The following is a 25,568-nucleotide window of genomic DNA, read 5'->3' on the forward strand; positions in this document are numbered from 1 at the left end:
AATGCATAGAAGTAGGCACAGTGGCACAGCCTATAATCCCAGCTACTCAGGAGACTGAGACAGAAGGATTACAAGTTTGAGGCCAGCCTGGACAACTTAGCAAGTCCCTGTCTCGAATAAAAAAAAAATTTAACTGCAGTGGGGCTGGAGATGTAGCTCAGTGAGTGCTCAAGGACTGGGCATGCATGGGCCTCTGGGTTCAAAAAAAAAACAATGCATAGATTTATCTCCTCCCTTTTTACCAAGTGTTAACTGACTATGACTGTTTTTCTGCGCTTTAATTTCCTTTGCATGATATTCCTTAAAGATGAACTTCATCACTTTCTATGGCTGCAGTGTGTTTCTCTATATGGCTGAACATTTATTTTAGTCCTTTATTCTTGAACAGTTAGGATTCCTATGTGTTTATATAATGTCACAGTAACTTCATAAATGGAATACCACACATGAGTAGGTTTATCTGTAGAATAAATTACAGGAGGCAGAACGCTGGGCCAAAGGGTTTATATATTTATTATTTTTAAAAGTTTTTGTTGTTTTTGGTTTTGGGGGTGCTTTTGTTTGTTTTTTCAGGATATCACTAAGTTGCCCAGCCTGGCCTTGAATTTATAATCCTCCTGCCTCAGCCTCCCAAGTCATTAAGATCACAGGCATCTACCACCATGCCCATCTAAAGAATGTTTTTGAAATACATTTTTTAAAAGCTTATAACTCCTTTTTTTCCTCTTTTTTGTGGTGCTAGGGATCAAACCCATGCAAAGCAACTGTTCTCCCATTGAACTATATCTCCAACTGCCTATTTAAAGAAGAAAAAATAAAAACCTACTTCTTAGTTTTGATACTGTTATTGACTTAGCCAAGAATCCCACTGTTGATAATAGACCTTTCTTCCCTAACAGAATTGATTATGAAATGTAAGTTCTCTTACTGCTATTTTGCTGTGTAAATCTTTGGTGATAATTGACAGTTCTGAGAGTACCTTTATCAAGAGTCTCAGTCCTAACTGGGAAGCAGGTATTCTGTAGGGATCACATCAAGTGTAAGGAACATTCAGTATTGTAGAGGTTTTGTTTGGAAATAGGCATTTGTGGGGGTAGGAGGTACCATTTCTTTTAAATGCACGGCACACAGCTCAAGCATGAAGCATGAGCCCCAAACCACCTATTTTGTCTGAGTGGTTCTGAATGAGGGCACAGGTCCTTTCAGCCTTCAGTCCCAACAGATCTGGATTGAGAAGCATTATAAACATCTCTATACATAGACATTGATCTGTTTTGCTGGTTGTATAGTTAGGGTTTTATTGAGCATCAAAGACATTGTCAAGAATAAGAATAAAACCAAGTCATTAGGCCTATATTCCAACTTCTGGAACTCTTCTCTCCCATAGTAACTGCTTAACAACCATCTGTCAGATACAGATGTAGTGAAGAATATGAAGTTATAAAAGATGTATCTCCTCTCTTTAGATTTGTTTCATGGTACAATCAAGTTATATCTGGCATATCACCCAAATAACTAATTTAGTGTTTAAAAAGTGATGAGAGGTAGAAAACTTACAGAACTTGAGACTGAAAACAACTTCATGGGCTCAACAAGTCTGTCCTCCTGGCTTCATGCACAAGTGAAACCACATGTTGAAAACTATTCTGTTTAGAATCATTAAGCAGAAATTTCATATCCTTCTTCAGTCAGTCATTCCAGTGTTCGTACCTTTATTCTCAGGAAGTATGGGGTCTTATTTGTTTTTCGTATACTTAATGCCTATTTAAAGTTTAGCAATTGAACTGTAATTATCAAAGAAGTGCTATTTCAAATACAATTCAAATGGAAGCCAGTTAAATACACAACTACTGCCAGTGTCATTTTTGCTTTAAATAGCAGCAAGTATTTTTACATTTTTGCATGATTTTTTTGGGGAAGGGGGCTGGTTCTGGGAATCAAACCCAGGCCCTCCTGTTACTAGACAGGCACTCTACCACTGAGCCCCAGCTCCAGTCCTGCATGATTTTAATAGGATAATAAAATAATGTGGTATTCTTGTAATAGTACTCAGTGTTTACATGCAGATACATGTATTTTTAAATTTCTAACAGCTTTCTATTAAACAACATACTTTTTTAATGGGCTTAGTACTTCATTTCCTGAATTATAAAATTCAATTTGTTAATTACTAGAGAGGCTTTTAAATTGAACCAGGAACAAAGTGATCAAGTAAGACAACCTTCATGTTAACCACCTTGCCAATATTTAACCCCTCATGAAGAAGATTAGCTAATCAGTAACTGGATATATTGCAGTCAAGAGTGAAGATTCCCCTGGAATATTATTTTAGTGAGTCAAAGGTTAGCAGATATAGAGACAGGCAGGGAGCAATAGGCATTTCTTTTACTGTTAGCTTTCCTGCTGTTAGCTTGAAAAGAAAGGCAGCTGTTCTTTATTTTTCTGATATTTCCTATTACTCTTATGATCCACAGGGATATCTGTGCTTGCCCTACATGGCATTGCAGCAGCATCATCTTCTCTCTGATGTCACCGTTCGGGGATTTGTTGCTGGAGCTACTAACATCCTTTTTCGACAACAAAAACACCTCAGTGATGCCATTGTGGAAGTACGTTGTATATCTAAGTGGGTATACTTGGCCTACTGATCCCTTTGTTCCTTTCTTAAACGTAATTTTAAAGGTATAACAACAACACTAGTAAAGATAGTGATTGCTTACTGTATGCCAGGCATCCTAGGCACTTGCTGTTAACTGATCTAATTATATTACAAAACTACTCTGTGAGATATAGGTGTTGTTACTGTCTATGGATTACACTTGCATGAGCTGAGGAACTGAAAGATAAGTGTCTTGCAGGTGTCAAACAGCTAATAAGTGATCAAGTCAGGATTCCAACCTAAGCATTTTGGATCTATGACTAAAATGTGTTTATTGTTCAAATAATTTAAACCTTTCTAGCCTTATTAATATGCTCTTGATTCTAAAAAGAAAGTTAAGGGGGCTGAGGTTAAGGCTCAGCGGTAGAGTGCTTGCCTAGCATGTGCGAATCCCTGGGTTCTATCCTCAGCACTGCATAAAAATAAATAAATAAAATATTGTGTCCAGCTACAACTAAAAAATAAATATTTTTTAAAGTTAAGAATAGAGATTTGACATTTTATCAGTATATAAAATTTAAATCTTTTTTTAACTTTACAATTGAAGTAATTTTAAGGAAAAGAAATTTTAGACACGTTAAAAGTTTTTGGAGTTAATGATGGAAACTACTTGCTTCATGGGAGAACAACAATAATACTTGAAAAAGCCATGATTGAAATCATATTTATTATGATCCCAAATTTGGAAAGGAAACAAAGTTGTACACTGTTCAAGACCATTGGATATGGACAGGAGGACCAGAGTTGCTTCAGCATTGTTGGTTATATTGTAGTACAGAAGTTGGTTGGCAGCTTCTTGATTATTTGTTTTATTATTTCTATTTGAAAACCAATGTAGGGGCTGGGGTTGTGGCTCAATGGTAGAGCGCCCACCTCGCAAGTGCGAGACCCTGGGGCCTCAGCACCACATAAAAATAAATAAGTGAAATAAAGGTATTTTGTCCAACTACAACTAAAAAATAATAAATATTTTTTCAAAAAAGAAAACCAATGTATAAGTTACACAAAAACTTCTTTTTATATCAAGTATTACATAATAAAAGATATTCTGAAGTATGCACTTAAAAGGAAGACTTTTGAGGAATTATACTTAAGTTCATTTCTATAGTGAAATAAAGGTAATTTTATTATATAGGTATCTCTATTATTCAAAAATATTTAGAAACAACATGAATTACTTTTATAATTCAGTATAGTATATTTATGCATGTATTTCCTAAAAACAGAAAATGAGTATTTTTAAACACAAAAAGAAAAAAGCTCCAGTATAAAAACCTGGCACATTTTTAGAGTCACCAATTGAGAATGCTATTATTCATATATTTTTATTTCTAGTTCCAACTTCCCAGTAGTTTTTTAAGTGTGGCACGAATATCTGCATGAATGCCCAGATTCTGACTTATACCTGGGCATCCTGTAGGTAGAAGAAGCTCTGATCCAAATCCATGATCCAGAACTCAGGAAGCTACTTAACCCAACCACTGCAGACCTAAGATTTGCTGATTACCTGGTGAAGCACGTGACTGAAAACCGAGATGACGTCTTCCTGGATGGCACTGGCTGGGAGGGAGGTGACGAATGGATCCGGGCCCAGTTTGCAGTCTATATCCATGCCCTGCTGGCTGCTACATTGCAGTTAGGTAAGAAACCACTTAGCACACAGTCACCCTTTTTTTTTTTTTTTTTGTAATTTTTCATGTTGTAACATATATGATATTCTGAATTGCACAAGAAATACATATTTGTTATAGAAAATTACCTGTTACTCCTTTATATAGAGATAACTACTATTAATATTTGAATATTTTATCTTTAAGACCTTTTTAATCCATGTGTGTATATATATATTTGGATGTGGGCTTTATGGTGGTATTTTAGGGATTTTTTTTTTTTTTTTTTTTTTTTTTTTTTTGAGATGGGTCTTACTGTTGGCTCAACTGGTCTTGAACTCATGGGATCCAGTGGTCCTCCCACCTTAGCCTCCCAATTAGCTGGGATTACAGATGTGCATATCAGACCTGGTGCCTCTGGTATTTTTGGTAGTCCTTTTGCAAAAAATAAATCCCTTTAAACGTGTTCTGAAACTAAATTTTTCTTTGTAGTAGAAGCATGAGCTTATATGAAGACAGTAAATACTGATCTTCATCATTCTTGTGTGAAAAATAACATTCTGGATAATTAAACCTTCAAATGTATACCCCATTGTAAGAAATAATATTTATTCCTATTAATGATTAAAATGATTTAAATATAAATGCAGTGTTAAAACTATCTCATTCCACTTAGGAAAAAACATATACATACAGTGGAGTAGAAGTCTGACATGAACTTTTCCACCTTGGACATTTGGCAACTATTCACTATATTTCTTGTTATTAAAAGACTATTGAAGCCAGGTGCAGTGTCGCAGGTCTGTAATCCCAGCAGCTCAGGAGGCTGAGCCAGCCTCAGCAACTTAACGAGGCCTCAAACAACTCAGTGAGACCCTGTCTCTAAATAAAAAAAATTTTTTTAAAAAAGGCTAGGGATATGGCTCAGTGGTTAAGTGCCCCTGGGTTCAGTCTTCAGTACAAAAAAAAAAAATGTTGAGCTTGAGTTTTCTGTCTCCTTCAGTTATCTCTACCACTATTTTTTTTAAATTCTCATGAAATACATATAACACAAAATTTATCATCTTAATCATCTTTTAATGTACATTTCCACAGTGTCATTAAGTACATTCACATTATTGTGACAGTAATTTTTTTAATCAATATTGTACCACCTTTTCCTAAGCCAGTTCTTCACACATAGGATATATAGAGTTTTTTTTTTAATTGATTCTTTTTAGTTATACATGGCAGTAAAGTTCATTTTGTTAAAATTATGGTGGGATTCACTGTGATATATTCATATATGTACCTAGGAAAGTTAGGTCAGATTCTTTCCACTGTCTTTCCTATCCATATCACCCTCTAATATATGGAGTCTTAAGTCCAGGCATGGTCTTCATTTGTAAAGGAAAGCAAATTAAAAAATCCTTATTGGTCAGTGGGATGCTTTTAATTGTCTGCTGCCTCTATAAATGTAGCAGCTGAAACACTAAAATTAAATCTTGTAACCCAGTAATCTAGAATGAATCTCAGTCTTTACTAGTCTCTACCAGTCCCTTGGCTTCCAGAGTAATTAGTTTAACTTTTAAACATATTTTCCCAGGGGGCAGTAAAACACTGAATAATAGAATTAGCTAACTTTTTAAAAAACATTTAATGTGTATAGCATTTTCCATGTAATAATTCATTTCATCCTCATAAGAATTCTGGAGGGGGGGGCGGGGGGGGGCACGGCCTGGGTTTGTGGCTCAGTGGTAGAGTGCTTGCCTAGCATGCATGAGGCACTGAGTTTGATCCTCAGCACCAAATAAATGTAAAATAAAGATATTGTGTGTCCACCTAAAAATAAAAAATTTTTAAAAATTAAAAATTTTAAAAAAGAATCCTGGAGGTAGATACCTTTTTTCCTCACCCTCCCAACCCCCAACCCCCGCATTGTATGCAAGACAGAATGAGGCAGAAAGAGTTGAATAGCTGGTTCATACATCTGGTAAGAAACAGCTAGAATTTCTTTTTTTTTTTTTTTATTAGTTGCTCAAAACATTACAATGATCTTGACATATCATACATTTGATTCAAGTGGGGTATGAATTCCTTTTTTTCCACGTGTACAGATTGCAGTATCACATTGGTTTTATAGCCACGTTTATACATACAGCCATATTAGTGTCTATTGTATTCTTCTACCCTTCCTATTCCCCACTCCCCTCCTTTCCCCTCCCATCACCTCTCTCTACCCACTCTATGACACTCTTCTCTCTCTCTCTTTTTTTTTCTTCCTCACACCATCTTATATGTAATTTTGCATAACAGTGGGGGTCTCCTTCCATCTTCCGTGTGATTCCCCTTCTCTCTCCCATTCCCATGCATCTCTCATCCCTATTTAATGGTAATCTTCTTCTCATGCTCTTCCTCCCTGCTCTGTTTTGAGTGAAACAGCTAGAATTTCAGCCCAACAGTCTGGCTCAGGCCCAGGTCTTATCAAGGAAGAGAGCAAATTGAGCCCAATGAGCTGCTTGAGGAATATATTCTTAGAACACTACCTTTATAATCCCTGAAGTTCAGGAGGCTGAGGCAGGAAGATGATGAGTTCAAAGCCAGCTCAGCAAAATCGAGGTGCTAAGCAAGTCAGTGAGACCCTGTCTCTAAATAAAATACAAAATGGGGCTGGGGATGTGCTAAGTGGCTGAGTGCCCCTGAGTTTAATCCCCAGTACCCTCCTGCCAAAAAAAAAAAAAAAAAAACCTTAATACTGCAAATGGAGCCTCCTATCTCCTACTCTTCTTTTTCTAGCAACAGAAGGTACTTGTATTTTACCTTCACAGCAAAAAACATGCAGTTAATACATAAAGCAATAGCCATTTGAATATGTTCTCCGTTTTCTGTTCTCCCAAGTGGAAGAAATGCTCTGCTTTGAAAACTTTGAGCATTAAGTATGAAAATCCCCATTTATATTATTTTTAAGTATTAGCTCAGTGGTAGAACTCTTGCCTTGCACAAAAAAAGGAAATGTGTCTATCTACAACTAAAAATATGTTTTAAAAAGAACTAATATATGTAGTCACCTTATTTTTGTAGAAAAATAACATTTATGCAAAGAAAGATATCCTAACTGCCTTATCCATATGTATAAACCAGTATGTTTATTCACAATCAAATAGATAGTTTTTGTTTAATAAATAATGCTGTCCTTGTAATAGTAAGTAAAGAGAACAGGGAAACATTTTGGAGTTGTAAGGAACCTTGGAAAATATCTGGCTCAACCCTCTTATTTTCCAGTTAGGAAAATGAAGTTCTGAGGGATTAAGTGACTTGTCAAAGACCACATAGCTTCTTAACAGGATTCTGGAACTAGACCCAAGTTTCCTGACATCTGGTAGGCTATCTCCCAAAACAAGTTGGGGGAGTGGGGGATAAAGCCATTCCTTCACCCTTTATGGTTGTTAATCTTCACATTGTGAAAGGCTACAGACAGGATCAACTTCTTTCAAATATTTACTTGACAGATAATGAAAAGATAATATCGGACTATGGGACAACTTTTGTTACAGCATGGAAGAATACTCACAACTACAGAGTATGGAACAGCAACAAGCATCCAGCACTTGCAGAAATAAATCCAAAGTAAGCACATCCTCTGAAGACTGATAGTACATAAAATGGTTTCTTTACTAAGTATGCCCTATACAAAGAAAACTATGTCTTAATTTTGATGTTGTGAATATCTTCAAGAATCACATTAAATAGTTTATTAAAAAGCTCATAGAAGTGGTATACACCTGTGATCCCAGGGCATACCTCACCCAACCAGGAATGCTAAAGCAAGAAGATAAAAAAGTTCAAGGCCAGCCAGTGCAATTTAGTAAGACCCTGTCTCAAAACAAAAAATGAAAAGGGCTGGAGATGTAACTCAATGGTAGAGCACCACTGAGTTCAATTCCTGATACCTGCACCAAAAAAAAAAAAAAAAAAAAAAATCAAAAAAACCTACATACAGAGAAGCAGCTTAAAAACTGCTTTCATATTCAAAGTCTTTGTACAAAAAACACAAGATATTATTGGAAGGATTAACATTTCTCCAGCATTGATGTGGTCATAGTGGAAGTTCTTGACATGGTAATGCTCAGAACATAATGATCTTCTCTCACTTTCCCTAGAGCTGTACTTCAGCTGAGTGAGCAAACAAGACTAAGTTTAGAAGGAAATATCTGAGATTCTAAAATGCAACAAAATTTAATACCTGCCACAATACTAAATATTGACTGGACAAACTATCCCATGTAGGCATAAAAGATATACTGTGGAGTGATACAGTTATGAAATAACATTTGGGTGTGAATACAACAGAGTAGAATCCTAGGAGATCGATTGATATAATTCATACATGCTGGGAACTTATGTTTAAAAGATTTAAATGATGTTGTCTTTAATGATATAAGCATACCTGACTGGTTTTATATGTGTGTATGTTTGTGCATTTTAAACTTTTACTTCTTGGTAAGAAATGGACACATGTGTGAGACCTTGGGTTCTCCAGTATTGCAGAAAAATCCCCAGTACTTAAAAAAAAAAAAAAAAGGATAGGCATGGTGGCTCACATATGTAATCCCAGCAACTCAGGAAGTTGAGGGAAGAGGATCACAAGTTTAGGTCCAACCTCAGCAATTTAGCAAATCCCTGTCTCAAAATAAAAAGAACTGGGGATATAGCTCAGTGGTAAAACACCCCTAGGACCCAGGTTTAATCCCCAGTACCAAAAAAAAAAAAAAAAAAAAAATTCACAAAGGTCAACTTTGTACTGACTGCCATCCTACTTGGGAGCAAGGTTTAATTTTATTTAATTAAGGATGTGATTTAAATGGTCCTAAAAAGGACACCCCTGCACACACACCCAGATATTTAAGCGGTAGTGACCTGGGGAAGTGTGTGGGGGTAAAGTGATGTAGAAGAGTTTGGGGAAAAATGTCTCTATCAAGAAAAATTAATAGGTTTGGTGCTAATGTGGGTTTAGTTATCATTTAGTTAACATAATGAACTGTAAGAGTTTAGTTACTGCTGCTAGTGCCTTCATCTTGAACCAGCACTGCAGACTGTAATGCAGGTCCATGAGAGTGAGTTTACTTGGAGTAAGTTTTAAAGGACTGTAAATAAAATTTTAAAGTTATGTAAGTTGAGAGGAGGCTGAAGAAAGATTTATTAACTAGGGTAATTGTATGGTCAAGATAGCAGATTTTCAATATTTTTACCACATTAAAAACAAGAAATGGGAGCTGGGGTGCAGCTCAGTGGTAGTGGTTTGGTTTGTCTAGCATGAGTGAGGCCCTGGGTTCCATCTCCAACACCATCAAAAAAAAAAAAAAAAAAAAGAGGAACAAGAAAGAAAAGTGATAGTCTTTAAGTATAATTTAGAAATACTCCAAACTAATTGTAATTTTTGTTATCTGTGAAACCCTTTTCAACTTCTAAAGATTAGAAAAGGCCATTTTCAATAAGCCAAGGGCACATTTCATTCCTAAAATACAGCCTTCCAGGAACAGAAAGAATGACTATGTGATCTCCACGGTTTTTCAGTCTTGTGATTCAGGAATTCAGAATTTTTCTGGAGGAAGAGTTACATATGCTTAATTTGACCCAGAGCAATTCATTGCCATTTTTTAAATAGCACTTAATGAGCAGCTATGGAAGGCTGGGGATGTTGCCTAGTTTGCATGAGTAAGAATTTACCAGGGTTATGTTTTGTTAGACTTTGACAGAGGAACCCCTGAATATGAGGTAAGGATTTGGATTTCTTTTTTTTAAATATATTTTATAATTGTAGATGGACAGAATGCCTTTATTTTATTTGTTTATGTGGTGCTGAGGATCAAACCCAGTGCCTCACACATGCTAGGCAAGCACTCTGCCACTGAACTACAGCCCCAGCACAAAGATTTGGATTTCTTGACCTATTCGTTCATAGTCTGACTGTAGTCAAGATGTGTGTTTGGGGTTTTATTTTTGTTTTTGTTTGTTGAGAAAGGGTTTTGCTGTGTTTCCCAAGCTGGCCCTAAACTCTTGGGCTCAAGTGATCCTCCTGCCTCAGCCTCCCGGTTTGTTTTAATAATATAGTACCATTTTGAAGACCTGCTTTTCTTTTTTTTTTTTTTTTTTTTTGGTATCAGGGTGTGAACCCGGGCACTTAACCACAGAGACAGGGTCTCACTGAGTTGCTTAGGGCCTCGATAAACTGCTGAGGCTGGCTTTGAACTCAAGATCCTCCTGCTTCAGCCTCCTGAGCTGCTGGGATTATAGGCGTGTGCCACCATTTCCAGCAAGACCTGCATATTTAATTGCTTTTTTAACAAAGTATGGATTTTTGCTGGTCCACCTACCTCTCATGACCAGTAGCACATATTTATAAGTTGACCGGGATCAAGGTATAATTCATGACCAGGGCCTCAAGTCAGTGACTCACCTTTACTGTCCTGGTGAGCTTTTAAAAAATGTTGATGGGCAGGCACAGCTCTATGGGATCACTTAATCTTGGAATTTGAGACCTACCCGAACAACATGGCCAACCCTATCTTGATAAAATTAAATTAAAGAAAAAAAATAAATGTTGATGCTTGAGCCTAACCCAGACCAAATAATTCAGAATATCAGGGTACAATAATATAACTGCCCATTCTCCCAAACGCACGTACACACAAACACACACACACACACACACACACACACACACAAACACACACATTTAACAAGGGAGGAAACTAAAACTCAAGAGGGTTTGAGTAATCTCTTTAGAATCTCATAGTGTTAATAGAAAGCTATGACCCAGTTATGTCACCCTTGAGAAGTTTACTAATTTTTGTGTATATGGTAACTCTTTGTTTTACAGCCATCCATTTCAAGGCCAGTACTCAGTATCAGACATGAAGTTAAGATTCTCTCAGTGAGTACCCCAAAAAATATGGGGAAAACTCTTTTGCTTGAAATTTATGCCATGTGTTTCATTGTTAATTAGGAATTTTATTTTTCTGCTTGATAAACTGTGCTTTAAATAGTAACCAAATATATGCATAACATTGTCTAGCTTGGCAGTGTGTATATTTCAAAGTAAAAATACTTTTGTTCCATGATAGAGAGGGAGGTTAATCCTAATAATAGGATTTGCCATTCTTATTTTGGTGAAGTACCTTTGGCAAACCACATCTATCTAGGAGATTTAACTACACATCCTTATGTCTTCACCTTTTTGTTTGTTTGTTTCATCTAAATCTTTCAGTATATTCTGAAAATTTGCACTTAAATGGTTAATAGATTTTATAACAAATAATGAATAATTTTAGCTTCTTAATAATTCTAACTTGGTATGGTTATAGAGTGATGAATGTATGTGTGCATGTGTGAGATTTTTTTAAATTGTACTTAACACTTGTCTCTCTTACTCAGTTCTGTTCAGAATAGTGAACGTGGCAAAAAAATTGGAAACGTCATGGTCACAACTAGCCGGAATGTTGTACAAACAGGAAAAGCTGTTGGTAAGGCATGCCTTTAACCAGGAACAGATTGGAGTTGTACATTTCTATTTTCTGCCCTCAATATGTAATTGATAAAAACACAGAGTTTTTGAGAACTACATATTACAATAATACAAAAGGGGTTTCAAATTTTCATCTTACCTATTTAAAAAAGTTCTTATCACACCAGATAATATAGGATTCATTAATTTCACATATCTGATGGGTAGTGACAAAATTTTCTAATGAGATCACTATTCTGCCACCAGGGTCAAAACTTCACCAGAGTGTTTTGCACCATTCCCTGAGATGTCCACAGTTCTTTATAAATAGCAGAGACTCAAAATAAAATGGACATTAGGAGCTGCTATCTTCTGATGTAGTATCACATGACAAAGAAAATTAATGAAACTAAAGGTTGAAGTTTTTTGTTGTTGCTAAAGATCAACGATATTGCTGGGCATGGTGGCACATGCCTGTAATCCCAGTGGCTCGGGAGGATGAGACAGGAGGATTTTGAGTTCAAAGCCAGCCTCAGCAGCTTAACAAAGCCCTAAGCAACTCAGTGAGACCCTGTCTCTAAATAAAATACTTAATGGGCTGAGGATGTGGCTCAGTGGTTAAGCACCCCTGGGTTCAATCTCTGGTACCAAAAAAAAAGAAAAAAATAGATCAAAGACATTTATAAAGCCTTTATAGATTGATAAAAAGAAGAAGAAATGCCAGGCACAGTAGCATATAATCCCAGCAACTTGGGAGGCTGAGGCAGGAAAATTGCAAGTTCAAGGTCAACCTCAGCTACTTATCAGGGCCCTTAGCAACTTAGCAAGACCCTATCTCAAAATAAAAAATAAAAAGGGCTGGGGATGTGGCTCAGTGGTAGAGCACCACTGAGTTCAATTCCCAGTACCAAAAAAAGAGAAAGAGAAGGAGAAGACACAAATAACCAATATTAGAATGAAGAATGGTACATCACTATAGATCTTACAGAAATTAGAAATAAAGGAACATTGTGAACATTTCTATGTCAACAAATTTGACAACATAGATGAAATATACAGATTCTTTGAAAGACTCAAATTATCAAAACTGATGCAATAAAAAACAGAAAATCTGAATAACTTTATATATCTAGTAGAAAAATTGAACTTAAAATTTAAAACTTTGCCACAGGTTTTAAATTTAATCTTGACCTATATGGCTTCACATTGAATTCTATCAAAAATATAAGGAAGAAGTAATACTAGTTTTACACAAAATCTTTCAGAAAATAGTGCATTGAACTAAGGCTGTTATTGACCCAGATACCAAAGCCAGACAGATAATAGCATGCTAAGTATATAATTCTGCACCTAGCTTTTTTCACTTAAAAAAAAAAAATTATATGTTGACTGAGATCAAAGTATAATTCATGACCAGGACCTCAGGTCAGTGATTCATCCTTACTGTCCTGGTAAGCTTTTAAAAAAATGTTGGTAGACAGGCACATTGGCACATACCTATAGTCCCAGTTATATGGAAGGATCACTTAATCCAAGAATTTGAGACCAACTCAAGCTACATGACCAAACCTTATCTTGATAAAAATTAAATTAAAGAAAAAATTGGCGGGGGAGTCCTGGGAATCTAATCTAGGGCCTCATGCATGCTAAGCGGTGCTTTGCCAATGAGGTACATCCCCAGCTCCTTTATTTTGAGATAGGATCTCACTAAATTGCCCAAGTTATGCTTGAACTTGTGATTGTCTTGCTTTAGCTTGTCAAGTAGCTGAGATTACGGGTGTGCGCCGCTGTGCCCAGGCATTTAAAATATTTTGAAGATTGTTCCGTAACTATTCTAAAGTTATTTCTCATTCCTTTTCTATACTTTTAACCTTTTTTAATTTCAAACTTAGAAGCATTGTAATAGTAAAAGGAACTCAGTTTATCTCTGACTTGCCAATTATGTTTTGCTTCATTTGCTTTGTCATACAAGTAGAGCATCTCTCATTTCTTAGTTCCTGAGAAAGGTTAACTGACCCTTACTAAACAGTTCAAAAGCTCCATGTTAAGATCCTTATAGTTCCAACATCCTATATCCCTAGAAGGACAGTGAAAGAACTCCACAGGCTCATTTTAAAAGATAAACATAGGGGCTGGGGTTGTGGCTCGGTGGTAGAGCACTTGCCTAGCAAGGCCTTGGGTTTGATTATCAGCATCACATCAAAACATAAATAAATAAAATAAAATTGTCATGTCCAACTACAACTAAAAATAAAAAAAGATAAACACAGGACTTATAGCTGTAGTACAGGTTCACTTTGTTTTGTTTTGTTTTTGTGGTACTGGGGATTAAACCCAGGTTCTTCATGCATTCTAGGCAATGCTCTACCACTGAGCTACATCCCCAGTTCTTTTCTATTTTTAAGACAGGATCTTGATAGGCTGACCTTGAATTTATGATCCTCCTTCCTTAGCCTGCTGAGTTGCTGGGATTACAGACGTGTGCTACCACACTCAGCTATTGTACTTGATTTTTAGTGATGCCACTGCTAATAATAATAAGTCCAAACCAAGCATGACGGTGCACACCTGTAATCTTAGTGGCTTGAAAGGCTGAGGCAGGAGGATCACAAGTTCAAAGCCAGCCTCAGCAACTTAGCAAGGCCCGAAATAACTCAGCAAGACCCTGTATCTAAATAAATTACCAAAAAGGGCTGATAATGTGGCTCAGTGGTTAAGTACCCCAGGGTTTAATCCCAGTACCAATTAATAAATTCATCCATTCAAAGGCCAATTCTCTTCTGCATTCCCCTTTCTCAGAATGTGATTCAACTTAAATAATTTCATGTTAGTATCAACTTTTCAGGTAGATAGAGCTCTATAGTTGGTGAATGTAACACAGTGTTAACTTATAAAAAGCAAATTTCCCTAAGACAACCTAACCACTCTATCCTGATTAGGTTATTATCAATAATCAACTCAATATTTAAGGTATGAGAGCACTTTTTACTTTTTAGGCTCTCCAAATAATTCTGATGCACAGCCAGTGTTGATATTAATACTGCATTAAACAGGTTGATAAACAGGCTGGTAGCAGAGGCTGCATGGCTCTTTTAGGTGTTAGGTGCTCCTGTCCATCTTTCAAATGCAAGAGTGGACTCCTATACACAAAAAAAAATCATCCAGTTTCCTATAAGATATTCCCATATGGAGAGGGATTGTTTTGAAACCAGAAATGTAAATGGTTATTTTCCTAATTGGCGTCCAGTGAGTTGACTTTATTAATGAGCATTATTCTCTCGCTGACATTTTTCCTTGTTTATCCTTGTCATTCCACCCAGGTCAGTCAGTTGGAGGAGCTTTTTCCAGTGCAAGGACAGCTATGTCTTCATGGCTTTCTACCTTCACCACATCTGCCCCCCAGAGTCTCCCCGAGCCCCCCGATGGGAAGCCCTGAGGCTGGTAGCAGAGGCTGCATGGCTCTCTTAGGTGTTAAGTGCTCCTGTCCATCTGCTGCTCCCAACCTCTCCTTCACTGGCCCTGGGTCCACAGCAGGGGACTGAGACGTAGAACTGTTTACATGGACAGTTGCACTTTTTCTAAATGAAGACCACTGGATGCTAAAAAGATGAAATCACATCCATGGCAGGAATGGGCTTGGGGTTTAAATTGACTCCAGGTTGGGGTTTAAATTGACTACTTTTATTTCATTTTATTTCATTCTGAGCCTGATTAAAACACAGTGAACACACAATGAACATCTAATGAATTCTGAGATGTACATTTGTTTACTTTAGAAAAGTTTTTACTTATGTATATTTTGTTCTATTTTGCTATTTGAATATCTAGATGGCCATTTTAATTTATATTTGCTAAAATTAAGTTATACTATTATTTTAATTTCTCTAAAGTTAACCCTAAAATGTGTTTATAAAGTTAAAAGGCCACACAGTCCAGCCTTTGTTTTCCTGAGTTAGAGGATGATTTTTGGTTTGTTTTTTCTACCCACAAAACACATTTATCAAATCATTTCTTCCCAGAACTGTGAATGTCAGAAGGGGAAGTTCTGAGGTTAGGGTGTCGTTTTCGGTTTTTTAATTTGTTCCTTCCTGACGAACTTGCTTTGAAGCAGCCAGGAGTGTCACTGTGTTCCCGTCCTCTTGTCCTCTTCCTAAGCGAGCCAGAGAATATGCAGAGAACTAACATAGTGACGGTGACCGTGGTGTTGGAGCAGTTTGACATGAATGTGTGTGGGGCAGTGCTCTCCAAGACCAATGTGTTGCTTCCATCAACCCTAGTCAAGTTACTGCCTTTATTTTTTTTTTTTTAATCCAAAGTTTGTGCCTTCTATTTCTTCTTTTGAATAGTTTTCCATTGACAGACCTAGACAGGTTTTTTTCTCTTAGCTTTGTTTTGTTTTGGGGTGGGGTTTGGTTTGGTTTGGTTTTGTTTTTTGTTGTTTTATGTTGGCACTGCTGGAGATGGAACCTTGGGCCTCACACCTGCTGGGTGAGTGCTCCACCACTGAGCTGCATTCCCCAACCGGGTATTCTTCATAAAGCTTTTCAAGGCACTTGGCCTTCCCAGTTCCTTGACAGTCCTCTTGTAGTCAGTCCCTGCTCCCTTCTAAAAGTGTTTTTAAGAGAAAAATAAAATGAGTCATAAATATTAAATAGAAATCTCAACTTAGGAAAGCAAGAGGCAGGGGAAAAAAAAACTACAGCCATTCCCTCAGTCACTATTTCATAAGGATGTCTGATTTTAGGTTGCCACGAGCATGCATGTGCTGCCTGCTAACTATCTGTATACAGCTAGAGCTCAGGTGTTTGCCTGCTCAGTTCATTTGTTTTGCAAGGGAACTTGAATGATGTTCTCAGGGAGTGCTTATGGGGAACAGATTGCCTTCTCAGTAGCAAAGGACACTTGGAAATTCATTGTAAGTATAGTCTACATATGATACGGGAAGTATTGGGGAAATATGGGATCTAATTAAGGACACTGATTATATTTGATTTATCCCTTTTGAAGTGTTTGTTTATAAAGTAAATCCTCGTAAGGCATGGGAAATGAACATGGAGGCATAATCTAAATATCCCTAAATTTACCAATTTGTGCTACTCAAGTCTTATAAATCTAAAAGCATATTTATGTTGGAGCATAACAACTCAAGAATTCAGCCAGGTGCAGTGGCACATACCTATAATCACAGTGACTTGGGAGGCTGAGGCAGAAGAATCGCAAGTTGGAGGCTGGCCTGAGCAACTTGGCAAGACCCTGTCTCAAAAATAAAAAAGACTGGGGATGTGGCTCAATGGTAAAGCATCCCTGGGTTCAATACCCATACCCCTTCCCCTCCCCACCCCCCCAGAAAAAACTTGAGAATTCAATGATGATAAATTGAGGGGCTTAATGTGAGAACTTCATTATTTCATGTTAGCCAGAAAAATTAACCTCAGGAAATATTTGAAGATAAGAAAATAATACCAAACAAAACCTTAAAAGGTACTTTAGTCACTGTTGTACTGAGACTATAAAGAATTCATTCTAAGATCTCATTTCAAGGCCACATCATTAGTTGGAACATGATGGTATATTCATGTTCAGTTGTTACTTCTCAACTGCCAGGTCACATGCCAGGAGCCGAGAGCCTTGTGAAGGGTCAGCCAGCAAGATACTGGTTCCTCTAGTTTGTGCCAGGTTTGCATGATGGGGGTAAACTTCCATCTCCCATCCAAAAGCAGTCCAACCCATGTTTTGAAAACTACTAAAGTAAAAATAGTTACATGAAGTTTAACTTTGCTTTAGTATCACCTGTTCCTCAATTGAATGTATATTTTAATTGGACATTCAATTAATGTTGCATGTTAAGGGTCTGACTCTTAAGTGATCACTTAACAAATATCTCAGAAAATAGAATTTTAATCAAAAATGGTCAGAAGACCATACCCACACTTTCCTTTAGGTTCTAGGAGATACTGGAGTTTTCAAGGCTCATAGGTCATTATATTCTCAGGAAGATCCCTAAGTTCACAGCATATTGAGGGCAGGAAGCCTGGCCCCTGTCCTGGGAGCCCACCTAATTGCATTCCAGACTCCAGCTAAGTGGCTAGCCCCCCTGCAGACACTGATTTTGTGAGACATGAGAGGCCACTGGGACCATTTTTTGACATCACACTAATAAAAGGTGTATCTGTTGGTGGCTATACTTTCTCCAGTGAATACCAAGTCTTTTATGTTTAAGAACTGAGTGTTTGTAACTAGGCCTGAGGAGCTAGAGTCAGCCGGCTATTCTCAGGTGTGCAAACACACAGACTGTATCTAGCGGGATGTGGTTTCGCTGCTGTCCATGTGACTTAAAGTACTGTTTGAGGAAAACCCTAGTATATTCCTACAAGGCACTACAATAACAACAGCATAGGTAAGACAGGGAGATCTAACACTGTCTGTGGGCTAGATGAATAGAAAAAGTTGCATGTTGCAAAGGCTTAGAATGATTTTGTGTATGTGTTTGGCTCATGTGACCAGTATGAATAGTGTATCCCCAAATCCTTTAGTGATTCACTAGCTCCCAAGCCCTAAAGAATTCTTATCTACTTTCACTTTAATATATTGCAGCACTTATCTTTGGCAGCAAACCAGAGATATGACCTCACTTCCTCAACCATATCCTGCTTTCCAAGTTCTATCTAATAGTCATTTAATGTTGTTCAGATTAATTTCCTTTGGATAACTAAGGAGAAAGCAAATGAGGAAGAAAGAGAAGTGAGATATGGTTGCATGACTGAGGAACAGACACTTAGAATCTGAATGAAAGTATTTTGAGAGCAGTATTTAATCTGCTAACATAAGAATTTTTTTAGAAGTTACAATTTAATCTGCTAGTAACAAATTTCTAAATGAAACTATGGCATAATCTTCCTAGCAGGCAAGTTTTGTTAATATGTTCTGTGGAGAAAAGTTTTGTGGAACTTAGCCAGTGGTCCTCTTCTCACCAGTGCTAGTGGTAAGTTTGAGAGCTCTTAAATGCTATAAGGGCCAGTGTCCCAATCCTTAACCACAGAAAAATGTCTGCTGCCTCTCCAGTGTGGAGAGGAGCCAAAAGTGGTCTGTGAACTGTAACCCTATTGGGCATTCCTTGGGACTCTTGAAATGGCATCGACATTGGCGTGCTCTGAGTCTTTGGTCAGAGATGGCATGCATTCATGACTTCCACCCATCCGTTGGTACCTTTTAAACATGACAGAGAACACTGCCCTGGTCACTCAAGGTGATTGTCATCCCATGCAGCATGTAATGTGCCACTCGGAGTTTTCTCATTCCAATCTTCAGGCTTCATAACATTGGAATTGTTCTTCCATAATTCCCAACATTCCATAAATATTTGTCAAAGACAAAGAAAAGGAATGTGCATCTTTGTTCTTTTCATATGAATGACTTTCTTTTCATATGAATGACTTTGTACACGTAACTTCCTGCTTTCATTATTGAGAAGAAACAAGCTCCCTTCTGTGGCAACTCCAAAGAGATTGTGCATGTCTAAGGGGTTGGATATATTTTGTAAAACTCTAAATATGTTTGTATTTCTGTGCTGTTCAGAAGTTTACCTTTTTACTTAAACTAATTAAAGATATAGAGACTATATATTTAAATCATGTAAATGTAATAGTTTAGGGGGTTTTTCCAATCTTATTTTTCATCAGCTTCTCACACACATGTAGTATGCTGCTCAAATTTTTTTGTGTGCAATATAAACATTTGAACATTTCAGTCAGGTACTGAGCCAGAAAAGGTCATTGAAGTTTTCAGAAAGCTTCTGTGCTTAGAAAATATTTTGGGTTTTTTTCTTAAGATATTAATATTTTATAGCTGGAAATAAGATCGAGACTTATATGTTTTATTTGGTCATTGGTTCCTAAATTTAGGAAGCATTTGATCAATGAGTTAGTAAAGGCACTTAGTGGTTATAAAAATAGTTTAGATATTTGAGATGAAAGGCTTTCCACAAACAGTTTCTAAGAATGTTTAATTTAGAAAAGTTTAAAAAGTTTTCTAAGGAAGTTTAGCTGTGCTACATGTTTTGATCAGAAAGGTAGTTTCTCCTTGCTCTAGAAGATTTATAATTTGTACTTGTTCTTTGTTTCTGTTGCAACTTTTTTTTTTTAAAAAAAGTATTAAAATTATAAATCAAGTCTAATCATATTGAATTGTAAAACTTCTATTGTATCTTTATTTTAAGAAAAAAATGAGAATAAAATTATCCTGTTTGTCTTGCATACAGTGGTACTTGACCTGTCCTCCTAGACACGCCCTGCCTGTGGCCCTCTTATTCCTGGTGTGCCTCCGGTAGGACGCAGTGCCAGCTTCATTTACTAACCAGCACACAGATGAACCAAAGGACTCATTGCTCATTTAATGCCTCATTCTGACATTGCTCACAGGAGGGAGCGCCTCAGCTTTCAAGGTGGTGACCTCCCCATGGCTTCTGCGGAACACTGACTGCTCAATACTGCACAAAGTACCAAAGAAGTCTTTAATGTGATAATGACATGTCACATTACTGACAGCCCCAGAGGAGTGGGATGCTGTCCTGAGGCAGCCCACTTTTCCACCTGGACTGCTAAGCTTCAAAATATCCCTTAACATTTCCCTAAGAACTCTAGTACATTCTCATATATATGTCCATGTTCTGTGGAGCCCTTACAACTCTTCTACAAACTGGGGCTTTGTGATGTGCATCATAGAAGCAGCAAAGGTCCTTGCGGCTGAGAATGTGTGCTTCTCTGAGTGATGGTACAGGGTTAAGTCGAAACCACCAGTGTTCTTTGACATGGACCATGAGAGCCCTGGAGCTGATGGGAGGACTCGAGGGGTAGAGCTTGGCCCTACTGGCATCCTTCCCTATCTGATTACCTACTCAGACAGGGTCCCCATCACTACCCAGGAAAGAGCTACCTTTTGCAGTAACTGAATCTGGTAGCATTTGAAAGGAGCATGATTTTGGAACCACTTCTTTCCAAGAAACACTTCATGAAGGACTTTACGGCTTGAGATAATCTTGCAGGGTCGGGGAAGCACACTGTGTTAGAAATGACCTGTCCAACTAAATCATCAGCAAATCCTCATCTGGTGCGTGCAGATACACTCTGCATGATCACAGAGTTGGATAGATCAAGTGGGGCAGCAGATCGGTGGATGTGTTCTTTGTTCTTGATCCTATGAACACCCGCCTTTAGGTATCCTAACATGACACACAAATTAGAATTCCCTGGGCTTGGTGGTACATGCCTGTAATACCAGCAACTCAGGAGGCAGGAGGATCTCAAGTTTGAGGCCAACTTTGCCAACTTGAAACCCTGTATCAAAACAGGCTGGGGATATCTCAGTGGTAAAGAACCCCTGTGTTCAATTATCAGTACTGCCAAAAAAAAATTAGCTCTCTAATATTTTTCAATGTATGTTTTATCCTTCAGTGAACTGGGCTACACTCCTGGAACACATAAATGTGGACTGGAACCATAGAAAAATGACAAAAGCCACTTGATGAAATGTTGGTCATGGCTAAAGTTGAGTGAGGGGCCCATTAGATTACTCTGCTTTTTAATGTGTTTGGGAATTTCCATAATGGAGAGTTAGAAACTGCTTGCTGGCCCCAAAGCAACTTTGCTGCTAAATGAAAAGGCCACCAGTTCCTGTGTGATGAACCCTGAGTGCCTAGTGTGGGACCCTGGACTTAATAGCTTCTTCAACACTGATGCCCTGACTGCACGAGCCCCCTGGCCAACAGAAGCCTTGGCCATCACCACTGTGGTTGCTTTTCCACCCTTCTAGTTGTTGGTGAAGCATTATGGAGAGAACCCTTTATACACGTTAGTCAAAGACCAGCTCCAGCCTACCTCCTTCATTAGTCTTTCCAACTACTGTGAATCATGGATTCGGCATTTATTGAGCACTAAATAAAATGCTTCCCTGTCTTAGAGATTTACAATCAGTAGGACAACTTAAGCATGAAATACACGTAGAAAAGCATAAAATATACATACAGTACAATAAATACAAAGTAGAAATTCATGCAAGCATAATTCAGTTAAGGAAGATATTACCAGCACCTAAAAAGCCCACCAGCTGTCTAAATCATTCCTTCTTCCTCCAAATCATTCATTTAGCATTCTAACTTATATGGTAATGATTCCTATGTTTGTTCCAAAGAATACGGTCTGCTTTTGCCTGGTTCTAAACTTTACACGTGGAATCATACCATTTGCATCATTTTCTGTTGAATTTGGGGTTTTGAGATCATTCTCCTATTACTTTCTAATTCTGTTCCAATTTACAGCTCTGCCACCGGATGTCCAGTCAGCTGTAGGCAGACTTGAGCTGCTTGAGGTTGAGGCTGATGTGAAAGCAGGACTGCTCTGACCATGCTCATGTGTGCGTGTCCCTCTGTGCCTGTGCCCATTTCTCCAGGGTATAACTGTAGGAGGGGAATCACACCTCTGCAAAGATGCACATCTTCAACTTCAGTTAATGCCAACTTGATTTTTAAAAAGTGGTGCTACCATTTCCACCCAGCAGGGTATGAGAATTCCCGTTGCTCCATATTGTTTCTATCACTTGATATCAGACTTGTACATTTTTGCCCTTCTGGTGGGTATTCCATTGTAGGTTTTAACTTACATTTCCATGAGTACTACTAAGGTTGGAAACTTTCATCCATTTAGATTTCCACTTTTGCAAAATGCCTCTTGAAGTCATCTATCCATTTTTCTAATAGATTTTCTATTTCTCATATGCATGAGTTTACACACACACACACACACACACACACACACACACACACACATTGTTGTAGGTTTGCTGCTCTAACAAAATATCTAAGACTGGCTAATTGATAGAACAGAAACTTCTTCCGCAGTCTGGAAGCCAGGAGTCCACAATCAAGGCACTGGCAGTTTCAACTTCTGGAAAAAACTGGTTTCCTCTTATAAGATGACACCTTGTTTCTGTATCCTCTGAAGGGAGGAACACTGTCCTACCATGGCACAAGGGACAAGAGAAATGAAAAAGGGACTAAACTCCCTGTCAAGCCCTTTCATAAGGGCACCTAATCCAGTCACCTAAAGGCCACACCTCTTTTTTAATATTTATTCTTTAGTTATAACTGGACACAATATCTTTATTTTTTCATTTGTTTTTATGTGGTACTAAGGATCGAACCCAGGGCCTCACACGTGCTAGATGAGCGCTGTACCGCTGAGCTACAACCCCAGCCCCAACCACACCTCTTAATGCTATTACTTTGGGGATTGAGTTTCAGTAGCATTTTGGAGATGACAAATCAAAACGATTAGCACACTCAAGTATGAAAGTGTGCATGTGTGTAATGTGTGTTTTCTGGATACTGTCTATCAATTTATGTGTGTTGCTAGAGACTCATTCTGTGACTTATCTTCAATAGTGACATCTTCTGGTGGTTAGGTTTCTTAATGTAGTCAAATTTATTTACTTAGGTTTAGGAATTTTTTTAATCTTATTCAAAAAACCCAGGCCAGGCACAGTTATGCACACCTGTAATCCCAGCAGCTTGGGAGGTTGAGGCAGGAGGATCACAAGTTCAAAGTCAGCCTCAGCAAAAGCAAGGCACTAAGCAACTGTATCTAAATAAAATACAAAATAGGGCTGGGGATGTGGCTCAGTGGTCAAGTGTCCCTGAGTTCAATCCCCAGGACCCCCCTTCCCCCCCCAAAAAAAAAAAAACTTCTTTACCTCAAGGTTATGAGAATATTGGCTTGCCTCGAATGCACAAAGCCCTGGGTTCAATTCCCAGGACCAAAAAAAAAAAAAAAAAAAGCTTATAGTAGTAGTAATTAAATATTCTAGAATGGGGTTGTGGCTCAGGAGTAGAGCATTTGCCTAGCATATAAGGCACTAGGTTTGATTCTCAGCACCACATATAAATAAGATATAGGTCCATTGACTACTAAAACAAATATTTTTAAAAATATTAACTAAGGGGGCTGGGGCTGTAGCTCAGTGGTAGAGCACTTGTCTTGCACATGTAAGGTACTAGGTTCAATACCCAGCACCACATAAAAATAAATAAAGATATTGTACCCATAAAAAAAATTTTTAATATTAACTAAGGTTTTACTCATATAATTTGTCCATATTCTTCTCATTTTGTTACAGGGCCTGAGCAGAGCATTGCCTGATCTCAGGGGAAGAGTTACCTGTTTGGGTCCCCACCAAACAAACAATCACATAAATGTCCAGTGTTTACAGAACTGTCCTGGAGAACCACAAACCTGAAGGACCTTTAACCCTGCCCCAGAGACAGTGACACCACCTCACCCCTCATCCCCTGACCCCATCCCCCCCCTCCCCGAGATCCAAGATTCACAGTCTTTGGCTGTTTATTTGCACTGGAAGTCACTCATTAGACTAACCTGAGTTCCTCACACTATTTTAAGCCCTGCCTTCCTTGTGCAGTATGTGAGTGCCTACTGTATACCACACATACTACATGGCACATGCACAGTTCCTGACCCTCGTGGAGCTTGCTGGTCCAAGGTGGGCAGTCAGCAGAGGGTAGAATGTGCTGGGTTGTGAACCAGGGTGCTGAGCCAGCACACCATGGGGGCCAACAAATGCTTACCTCTTCCTCAGGCTGAGAGCTTTAAGGGTGAGGTGGGAAGTCAAGAGATGTGAAGGGCCCCAGGGCTGAGAACAGCCAGGGAAGGCTTGGAAGCAGCGTGGCTTGGAAACCCAGTGTTCTTTGGTGTGGCTGGAACCAGGGCAGCAAGGAGGGTCAGGCAAGAGATGAGGCCAGAAGACAAGGCGGGTCAGAGTGAGGAGAGCCCCAACAGCCTGTGAAAGAGCGTGAACTTGGTCTAAGGGTAACAGGGACACCGGGACATTCCCCCGGGGGCAAGTGGCATTTTAGAAAGCACATCCAGGAGCTGGGCCCGCTGCCTCCACCTGCCTCACCTCTGGACTCAGCCGCCACCCCGGGCCCTGCCTCGCTGGCCCAGTTTCGCAGCTTCCCTCTCACTTTAGATCACATGTGCCTCCAACACGATAAGCCCAAGAACAAAAATTGGGGCACAGCCTTTGGTCAAAAACCAGCCACTGTGAAAACATTGCCTCTGATTTCACCAGAGGTTAGCTCAGGAGAGCCGGGTGGTGGTCATGAAAAGTCCTTGTGAGATGATTGTGGCTGTGGGGTCCCAGGGCCAGGAGGACACTTGAGCATCTGCTTCAGTCACTCTGATAGAGCAAAGCGCCCGAGATGCACAGCACCGCTACGGTGCTGATGCGTTCAGACTGGGAGAAAACTCACTTATCCATTGTGTATTTTACAAGCAGGGACTAGGTTGTGTGTGTGTGTGTGTGTGTGTGTGTGTGTGTGCAAAAAGTCCATTTGCAAGTAACACCAGGATTCTCATTTGTATGCAATTCAATCCACCGATTATTTTTTTCCTGATAACATTTAACAGAAAAATTGTACTTGCTATGGGGAGAGCTTAAGTCAGAAGCAGGACAGCCGAGAATGCACCAGTAGCCTTTCCACCTGCCCTAGAAAACAGTCATGGAGCAAGCGCTTCCTAGAAGCTTCAGGACAGGTTCAGTTACACTGTCCCTGGCTACTGTGTCCTGAATTGGTTCTTTGTGCAAGATTATCCATTTAGAAACCAAAGCCTCTGTGCCCCCAATACGTCATTCACTCTCACAAAATGCAGATGGAAAGTCCCAGGTAGAGTTTCAAGACAAAGATGAATTGAGTATTTTTGTGTGTGTCACCACTTTATCACAAGGCCAACAGGACTGGAATTTTTAAATC

The 25,568-nt window shown here is 38.5% G+C and overlaps 1 protein-coding gene across 5 annotated transcripts in view; it reads left to right on the forward strand.

The window, feature by feature from the left end:
• Positions 1–25,568, forward strand: part of Avl9 (AVL9 cell migration associated) — a 107,775-nt gene that overhangs the window by 33,910 nt on the left and 48,297 nt on the right. For 2 of the 5 annotated variants that reach the window (XM_026401580.2, XM_026401577.2), the window contains exons 11-15: positions 2,475–2,609; positions 4,080–4,299; positions 7,758–7,875; positions 11,129–11,182; positions 11,683–11,771. In XM_026401580.2, coding sequence (XP_026257365.1) covers positions 2,475–2,609; positions 4,080–4,299; positions 7,758–7,875; positions 11,129–11,182; positions 11,683–11,771 — 616 coding nt within the window. Of the gene's footprint in view, positions 1–2,474; positions 2,610–4,079; positions 4,300–7,757; positions 7,876–11,128; positions 11,183–11,682; positions 11,772–15,072; positions 19,873–20,009; positions 20,207–23,917; positions 23,964–25,568 lie in introns of those variants that run through there. The other 3 variants (XM_026401579.2, XM_026401578.2, XM_026401576.2) reach the window with 3 other exon arrangements.

The sequence above is a fragment of the Urocitellus parryii genome, chromosome 3, assembly GCF_045843805.1.
Source record: "Urocitellus parryii isolate mUroPar1 chromosome 3, mUroPar1.hap1, whole genome shotgun sequence".
Lineage (NCBI taxonomy): Eukaryota > Metazoa > Chordata > Mammalia > Rodentia > Sciuridae > Urocitellus > Urocitellus parryii.